Source organism: Nematolebias whitei, chromosome 18 (assembly GCF_014905685.2).
Source record: "Nematolebias whitei isolate Nwh7 chromosome 18, NemWhi1, whole genome shotgun sequence".
Lineage (NCBI taxonomy): Eukaryota > Metazoa > Chordata > Actinopteri > Cyprinodontiformes > Rivulidae > Nematolebias > Nematolebias whitei.
This window is the reverse complement of record NC_056515.1, coordinates 33,615,187-33,624,696: the sequence shown is the minus strand read 5'-3', so window position 1 is coordinate 33,624,696 and position 9,510 is coordinate 33,615,187. Positions and strand designations below refer to the sequence as shown.

Below are 9,510 nucleotides of genomic sequence, written 5' to 3'. Positions count from 1 at the left end.
AATAGGGATAACCGCACCCTGGAGAGGATTGTGAAACCCATTCCAAAATGTGGGGGAGATTCACAGAGTGGACTGCAACTGGAGTCGGTGCTTCAAGAACCACCACACACAGACTTATGCAAGACGAGGGGTTCAGCGGTCACATTCCTCGTGTCAAGCCACTCTCGAGAGTCAGAAGAATCTCGCCTTTGACTGCTGCCGAGTGGTCCAAAGTTGTTCTGATGGAAGTCAATTTTGCATTTCTTTTGGAAATCAAGGTCCCAGAGTCTGGAGGAAGAGAGGATAGGCACATAATCCATGTTGCTTGAGGTCCAGTGTCAAGTTTCCATGGCCAGTGATGGTTTGGGGTGCCATGTCATCTGCTGGTGGTGGTCCACTATGTTTTCTGAGGTTTAAAGTCAATGCAGCCATCTAAAGGAAGTTTTAGATCACTTCCTGCTGCTGACCAACTTTATGGAGATGCAGATTTCATTTTCCAACAGGACTTGGCACCTGCACACAGTGCCAAAGCTACCAGCATCTGGTTTAAGGACCATGGTATCCCCGTTCTTAATTGGCCAGCAAACTCACCTGACCTGAGCCCCATAGAAATTTATGGGGTATTGTGAAGAGGGAGATGTGATACAGACCCAACAATTCAGAAGAGCTGAAGGCCACTATCAGAGCAACCTGGGCTCTCATAACACCTGAGCAATGCCACAGACTGACTCCATGCCATGCCACATTGTTGCAGTAATCCAGGCAAAAAAGGAGCCCCAACTATATATTGAGCGCTGTACATGCTCACTTTTCTTCATATTTTTCAGTTGGCCAACATTTCTAAAAAATTTTTTTTAGCATCGTTTGTCAATATTTTAATTTTCTGAGATACTGAATTTGAAGTTTTCATTAGTTGTCAGTTATAATCGTCAACATTAAGAAATAAACATATGAAATACAAAAATATGTGTGTAATGAATACAAGTTTCACTTTTTGAATGGAATTACTGGGGGGGGGGGGGGGGGAAGAGAGATTACTTTCAGGATATTTTAATTTTATGACCAGCACCTACAATTAAGATTACCGGTAAATGCTTTAGTTAGGGTACAAAGATGGGCATTAGCTTTGCCCAAAATTAGTCTTATTTGCTAAACTCATCTTAATTTGCCACAATGTTGACATTAATAAAGTTTTACCACCAAAGATCCCTGCAGCAGTGAGGTGGTGTAGCCATCAGAATGTGATGTCACGTGGATGTTCGGTTTCTCTTTGCTGCACCAGTAGAGGTTGGAGGTTACCCAGTCAACTGCTAAAGCTGTGACTGAATCCTCCTCCTGGAATAAGGAGGATGGATACATCACAAAACAGCAGTTCAGCCGATTAAAGATGTTTGAACACCAATATTGATACGTTGTGATAAATGGCATTCAGTTATTTATCAAAGGACACTAAAATTAATTTGCTTGAAGATCCATACCTGCAGCTTTACAATTTTTCCTGCAAGTACAAGTTTTGGACTTGACCTGGACCTGCTGAGCCTCAGCACATCCACAGATCCAGGTTTTGAATTGGCCACATAGAGAAGTAGTTCTGAAATGGAAAAGTCCAGGCTCACAGCCCCTTTTATTCCAGGAAGGGCAAAGGCTCGGCCATTAGGCATCTTTTTCAGTGCAATCCCATCACGACTCATCGAGCGCAAGTAAACCTACAAAATAAAAATAAAAAAAAAAGTAGAAAATAAGCAAAGGAAGGGAAATAAATCAAGATCCAAAGATTGTCGTCTTTAGTTCATTTCACCTGATTGACTGTGTCATGGGACAGGAGCAAGATGAAAGAAGACTCTTTGGGCAGAGAGCAGGTGATTTTGTCCTGCGAAAGGAGCAGCCCTTTTGGGCATCGACAAACTGCAGAGATTCCTGGAGCCAAAAGGCAGAGATGGGAGCAACGCATTTGCTCACAGGGGTTTAACACCACTGGCTGGGAGAGGGTGTGCATCAGCTGAGGAGACAGGAAACTAAGATCAGGGCAACATCACCATTTAAGGAAAAATAAAGTAAAGGGGGAGGGGGGGGGGGGGACCTCACTTTCAATCCAAATGGCTGCCCAGGTTTCTTCAAAAGAACTTTCTGATTTTTGCCAGTTCTCTTTTCAGCCGAGCGAACGGTTCTTCTCTTCGTGTCTGACCAGAACACACGATCATTGAAGACTGCCACTGAAAAAGGGCTTGGAGTTTCAGCCAACTGGAGGATCTGGTGAAACAAAAAAAACATTCTATTTAGAGGTACAACCAAAAAAAAAAAAAAAAGTAAAAAAAAAAAAAGACTTTGACCATCGTGCATTCTAAACCAAACCTTCGTAACTCGCATGCGTCGAGATTTATAGTTTAGGATTTTGTGTACCTTGATGTTGTAACCATCCAAAGAGGCAGAGCCAATGCAGTGCAGCTTCTCATCAGCCCAATAAACCCTGTCATCCATGAAGTCGTAGGCCAAACCGACAGGCCAGATCAGGTCGCGACTGACCACCACTTTCCTCTGTGAACCATCCATCCCAGCTCGCTCAATCTGTGGGATGCTGCCGATCTCCGACCACAGCATCAACCTGAGAACAGAAAGTTATGAAGCACAAAAACTAAATTTTCTTCTTAAACCAGGGTGACGAACCTTACCCTTTATTTGGCAGCAGGATAAGTGAGCTTAGCTGCTCCAGGTTTTCGCCAAGCACCACAGTGAAGTCCTGAGATCTCATTGTGGTGTTGCTCAGCTTCACTGCCAGAATCTGACCAACTAGTCCATCCACCCAGTACAGGTTCTTACCAACCCAGTCCACTGCGATGGAATCAGACTTAATACCTACAAAATAAATTAAATCCACAAATGCAAATCAATATCTAAACTTAATTTTAAGTTTTTTTTTCCTAACAGATCAGATCTTAGTTGGCACTTTCAAAGCTTGGTCGTAGATTTTAAGACATAAAATCAATAAGTAACCTGACCCTTAATCAGTGTCCCTTTGTTGGACGTTTTCATGTCAGCCCAGCGGACACTCTGGTACTCTGGACTCAGCCAGTATACTCTCTGCTGAGCCATGTCATAATCCAGGGAGAAGACTGGTCGGTTGGCCAAGGAGAGGAGCTGCAGATTGTTGCTATGGATCCCCAGGATCAAGAGCTCGGATTGCACGGATGCAAGCAGCAAAGGCTCACCTGGAAATGGTGGTCAACAAAATATACGTATAAGCTCAGAAAACACAAAAACATTTAATATATTTAAGGTTCCTGTACAGTTACCTGCACCTTTCGATTTGCAGCTTTTGCCATCAGGCTCGAGGTAGAACCCAGGGTGGCACTGACAGCTGTAGGACCCTCGTGTATTCTGACAAATCTGTTTGCATGAAGCTCCTGGTGTTGAATTGCACTCATCGACGTCCACACAGGACTTTGAGATGGACTGTAGCTTGTAACCAGCACCACAGAAGCACCTCTGGGGGAAATTAAAATGCAGTCACATTAAATAAACGTTCCTCAGAGATTTCCAGGAAAAGTGATAGTCTACAAACTTTGGTAGCAAGCAGGAAATTAAGCCGTGTTTGAGAAGTTAAAGTTTTTTCATTATCCCCGAGGGATAATTTGTTTCGGTCAATAGTCACAAAACAGCCCATATTAGATAATACATTAAAACAGTACAGAAATCACTGTTGAGAAGTCTGATCACTACAGGGATGAATGAGTTTCAGTCTGTTCGTTCAGCATCTGGGCAGCAGATTCCTGCGTCCACATGGAAGCAACCTGAACTCACTATAGAGTGGGTGAACAGGATTTGCCAGAATCAGCCTGGCCTTGTTCATTGACCTCACCTTGTGTAGGTCAGTGAAGTTCTGTAGGGATATGCCAGCAGTGTTGCAGCACATCGACAATCCCCAAGTGAGAAAAAGCAAGTTTAAGTGTTTTAAACCAAAAAAAGTATTCCACTGACCGGTCCATTTGGGGTGCTGACACAGCTGTGATCGCACAGAGGAGCTGAAGGACTGGAGCAGTTGCGTTGAGCACATCCCACACCTTCATCCGAGCCATCAGCACAGTTTGTGAAACCATTACACACCATCTTGGGCTCCAAACACTCTTTAGTGCCACACTGGTAAAGGTGGAAGGGACAAATTCTTAGGCTGCCTGTGGAAGTGCACAGAGTAATTTCATATTAATACAATTTACAATGTTGCAAATCATTTTAGACAAGTGTTTTTACATCAATAAGGAAAGACTTTCCAGAAACTGTTAAGCAGCAGTAAGTCAGGAGCTGAGCAGCTGTGAAACAAAAAAATAATTCTGATCATGCTCACAGTTGTCCTCATCGAAGCCATTGGAGCAGTCCTTCTTCCCATCACATCTCCAGGACAGAGGGACGCACTGACTGCTGTCTCCACACTGAAACTGGTACTTCCTGCACTTTGCTGGAGCGCTGTTGCAGTTCTGGACAAAAGTTACAGCAGTTTGTGTATTCAACACTGGGGTTTGGAAGGATGATGCTCAAGCAACCCTTCGAGTCATCCAAAATACATTTTTTGAAAATGTAATGCAAATATGGTTATGACCAGTTTACCAGTTGTTCAAGTGAAAATTGATTTGACAGCTTTTGCGAAGCACGTTAATTCATATGGTTGAGACTTTAAAGACTGAGCAGCCATAACAAGTTTAACAAATCATTCAAATACAGCGTTTCTAAACCACTTGTAGCATCTTTTACCTTCTCATCTCTGCCCATTTAAACCTCCATCCCTTCAGGTTACTTTTTACCTTTTCATCCGAGCCATCTTTGCAGTCCTCTTCTCCATCACAGAGCCACTCTCTCTGCAAACATTCATGGCTGTTTGGGCACCGGAGCTCTGCTGGGCAGCGTGGGGGTCGTGGACAGTTCATCTCATCCGAATGGTCTTTGCAGTCAGGGTATCCATCACATTTAAAAGCCTCGGACACGCACTGCCCACTCGCACAGCGGTACTGATTATTTGCACAGGCTACCGAACCTGGGAAGAGGCAAAAATGAGCATCAGATATTCAGAAATTTACCGTTTGGGTTCAAAGTCAATGAAGGTGTCATTCACCCACCACAGTTTCCTTCATCTGATCCATCAGCACAGTCCTTCTCGCCATCACACAGGAAGGTCTGCGGCACACAGCGAGTGTTGTTGTCACAGCGATGATCGCAGCCCTCGCTCGACACTGGACAGCTCTTTTCATCAGATCCATCCTGACAGTCACTCCGTCCATCACAGACCTGTTCTTGTGGGATGCATTTCTTCCCGTGAGAACACTGGAATTCACCTGGAGGTATAAAGAAATTACAATCCAATCATTGCCCTTTGACTATTCCTTCAAATACTGCTGAGAACAGACCTGATTTGCAGCGACTCTCGCATCCCTCTTCATCGGATCCATCTTTGCAGTCCATCTCACCATCGCACACATGGCTGTACATCACACACTCTAGGCCATTTCTACACAGCTTGAAACCTGTGCGGCACTTCAAAGGGCCAGATCTTGGATTGGGTGTAGTGACAGCTTTGCAGAAAGAAAGTGATAATTTCCCCCAGATCATTTTCTTTAAATTCAATTTCAATTCATTCAGTTTATTTACAGAGTGCCAAGCCACAACAGAAGTCTGTACAAAAACATTCACATACATTATAAAAGCCAATTACTAGAAGTTATCCATCTTGGGGACAAATGTCAAGTATTACCATACAATAAACATTTATAGCCTAGATTAATTTGCAATACCAGATGAGCCATCTAAGCCATGACAGTGGAACAAATCCAAGTCAAACTTGCTGCAATAAAGCTAAGTACATTTGTGTAGAAGGTCACTTGCTAGGCACTGAGGCTACAAGATTTAGGTTTATTTCTCTTGTACTTACAAGTGCCTGAATGACACTGAATCTCATCAGATCCATCAGGACAGTGGGCACGGCCATCACATACTTGAGTTCTTGGGATGCACTTCCTCTGATCGCTGCACAGGAAGTCATCTGATGTATATAAAAACAAAGAGAGTAGATTTGTTGTCTGAAATTCCTGAAAGCTTTGAAATCAGGCATTTTCAACCTCTGGTTCATGATATTTTTCTCAAGCTACAGACAATCCGCCTTCGCCTGTGGGCGAGAACGTCTGCAACTTTTGATAAGTCATGTATAATTGCTGGACCTACTTGGGTTTTCACATCGAACCACACAGTCCTTTTCATCAAACCCATCAGGACAGTCTTTTTTGCCATCACAGAGTTGATTCTGAGAGACACACTTTGATGAAGCTGGGCACAGAACTGAAGGAGTGAAGCAAGTTGGTGGGGAGGTGATGAGGGGAAACACTGTTGTGGCTAGACTGAAGTCTAAAAGAGAGAAAACGTTTCATGCTCAGTGACTAGACATCTTTTTGACTGTTTGCTTGTAAACACAATGAGAAACTGCTTAAAATTAATTTCCAGCTTTTTATCCACTAAGACCGATGAAATCTTGAAAAACTTGAGAACTTGCCACAGTCTACTTCATCCGAGCCATCCAGGCAGTCTTGCTCTCCATCACAGATGAATTTCTTTGGGATGCAGCGTTTTGCATCAGCACAGCGGTGCTCACAGCTCTTAGTTTGTTTCCAGCAGTCCCTTTCGTCAGACTGATCCCGACACTGAGGTTTCCCATCGCACACCTCGGTCTCAGGGATGCACATTTTCCCATGGGCACACTGAAACTCTCCTAGGAAATTAAATCTTAAAGTTAATGTCTAATGCAGGGGGTTCCAACAGTAGTCCTTGAGGAACACCATCCTGCAGGTTTTGTTTCCTCGCACTTGATTTGAATGAATGGATGATTAAGTGGCTTCTACAGAACTTGCTCAAGTAATTAAATTGCTGAATCAGGCGTGTTGGAGTGGAGAAACAAATCTGCAGGATGGTGTTCCTCAGGGACCAGGGTTGGGAACCACTAGAATGTGCTTAAAATAAGTTTACTTATTGACTAAATTTTTTTTTTTTTTTTTTTTACAAATTAACTGTTCAACAAAACCAAATCCCACCAGTAATGCTGAGGAGGAGAAAAAAAATAAAATAAAATCAGAATTTAAAATAAAACCTGTTTTGCAGGTTTCCTGGCATCCCTGCTCATCAGATCCATCCAAACAGTCGATCTCTCCGTCACATACGTGGCTGAATAAAACGCACTCTTTGCCATCATTGCACAACCTTGAGCCCATGCGGCACTTCGGGACGTTTGCCGGAGCTGAAGGAGCAGAAACGCCCCGACAGTTTGCCTCGTCAGAGCCGTCATAGCAGTGAGCACGACCGTCACAGACCAGACTCCTGGACACGCAGCTCCGACGGTCTTTGCAGAGAAAATCAGCTGTGGAAAAAAACAACAATAAATGAATGGGCGATTAAGAGAAAAAAAATAAAAATTTGAGAAAAAGAAAATTGAAATTCACATACTCCTGTCTGCACACTTTTTCACACAGTTCTCGTCGGACCCATCGGGACAGTCTCGTATCCCATCACACAGCTGCGACGGGTTGATGCAAACAAACGAATCCGGGCACTGAACTGCAGGAAAGCTGCAGGATGGCTGGTTGAGTGGAGGAGATTCAATGGATCTCTCTGCAGAATCTAGAAGTTTAAGAATTGTGGTTGATTTAATATAGTTACAATCAAAAAACAGCTTTGAGTTCATTTCACTAACAAAATTCTATAGATCTTTCCATGACCGTCGTTGCCATTAACCCCTAAACATGAGTAAAATGCAATGATTCCACCACTACTGGTGCAAAGGGCCCTTTAATGCAATGATTTCATTAGTAATGCTCGAGGAAAATCATTTCCCAGTACTTTTTGGAAATTCAGACCCAACAAGCATTTTCAGGCCTCTCTAGCAAACGAGTCCCCGAGGCTCAATGGGATTAACCTGTATAAATAAAGATCGAATGAATTTTCAAAATAACTCACCACATTCTTCTTCATCTGATCCATCCTGACAGTCCCTCTCTCCATCACAGAAGTGAGTGAACAGAACACATTCTGTCCCGTCGTGGCAGAGTGTGGAGCCCATTCGACATTTCAGGACGTTAGCAGGAGCTGCAGGAAGAGCTACGCCTGGACAGTTTAACTCGTCGGAGCCGTCGATGCAGTGAGCGCGCCCGTCACACACTTGGCTCTTTGGGACGCAGCTCCGACGGTCTTTACAGCGGAAGTCGGCTATGGAGAGACGTAGGGTTATAAACAATTACAACCATGTCCAGTTTGTTTATTACGCCTATATATTTGAGCAAAATACAAATGAAATCTGTTAATTTACTCGTTCACAACTATTCAAAATAAGGATTTCTTTAAACTTACTCCGAGACGGGCACCTTTTGACACATTTCTCATCAAAGCCATCAGGACAGTCTCTCCTTCCATCACAGATCTGGGTTGGTTTGATGCAAGTAGAGGAACCTGGACAGAGAACTGAGGGGCTGGTGCATGGTGGAGTGGTGGGAGGCTGAGTGAACCCTTCAGTAGGAGCAGGAAATTCATTCCTGTAATCATCTTCCTCAGAAACAGGGTCGCTCTCAGCATCTTCTAGAAACAAAATCATAAGACAGAACCAGTTACATTAAGGCAATTTACCAGCGACACTGCAATAGTCTGAATAAATACCACATCCATCTTCGTCCGATCCGTCTAAACAATCCCTCTCTCCATCACAAACGTGGCTCAAGAGGACGCAAGACATCCCATCTCGACAGAGTCTGGAGCCAAAACGACATTTCAGGAGTTTATTTGGACTTTCAGGAGGAGCCTCTGCCCTCGCACAGTTCAACTCGTCCGAGCCGTCGATGCAGTGAGAGCGGCCGTCACAGACTTGGCTTCTAGGGACGCAGCCCCGACGGTCTTTACAGCGGAAGTCAGCTATACATTAAAATAAACATTTTTAAAAAAGTCAGCATCTGTTAAATTGTCCGTTTAACTCTTAAATTGTGTAAACTAATAAAAAACAACAACAAAAAAAAAAAAACCACTTACTCCTAGAGGGACACCTTCTCACACACTTTTCATCAAATCCATCAGGACAGTCTCTCCTTCCATCACACATCTGGGCTGGTTTGATGCAAATGGAGGAAGCAGGACACAGAAGTGAGGGGCTGGTGCACGGTGGCGTGGTGGGAGGCGGAGTCAACAGTTTAAATGAATCGGGCGATTCATTTAAGAAGTCTTTTTCTACAGGATTACCAGCAGCAACATCTAAAAAGGAAAAGTGGATATGAACTCATATATGGTGAATCTGAGGGGGACAAATCCTTTTAATTTCAGATGTAAACTCACCACATTCGTTTTCATCTGAACCATCTTGACAATCTTTCTCTCCATCACAAACATGACTCAACAGGACACACCCCGTTCCATCCCGACACGTTCTGGAGCCGAAACGACATTTCAGGAGTTTATTTGGACTTTCAGGAGGAGCCCCTGCTCTCGCACAGTTCAACTCATCCGAGCCATCGTTGCAGTGAG

General features: G+C 43.8%; 1 protein-coding gene across 1 annotated transcript; it reads right to left on the bottom strand.

Moving 5' to 3' along the window:
- Positions 1–1,161: 1,161 nt before the first annotated feature.
- On the bottom strand, positions 1,162–6,698 carry LOC119424566 (very low-density lipoprotein receptor-like). The gene is made up of 16 exons (XM_037692054.1): positions 6,509–6,698; positions 6,184–6,363; positions 5,894–6,004; positions 5,373–5,537; positions 5,085–5,300; positions 4,773–5,002; positions 4,319–4,448; positions 3,955–4,148; positions 3,276–3,462; positions 2,976–3,185; positions 2,649–2,832; positions 2,380–2,581; positions 2,065–2,229; positions 1,778–1,978; positions 1,458–1,685; positions 1,162–1,314 (listed from the first exon to the last, which is right to left on the bottom strand). The coding sequence occupies exons 1-16, from the start codon at positions 6,696–6,698 to the stop codon at positions 1,162–1,164; spliced, it is 2,946 nt and encodes a 981-aa protein (XP_037547982.1).
- Between the last annotated feature and the right edge of the window lie 2,812 nt (positions 6,699–9,510).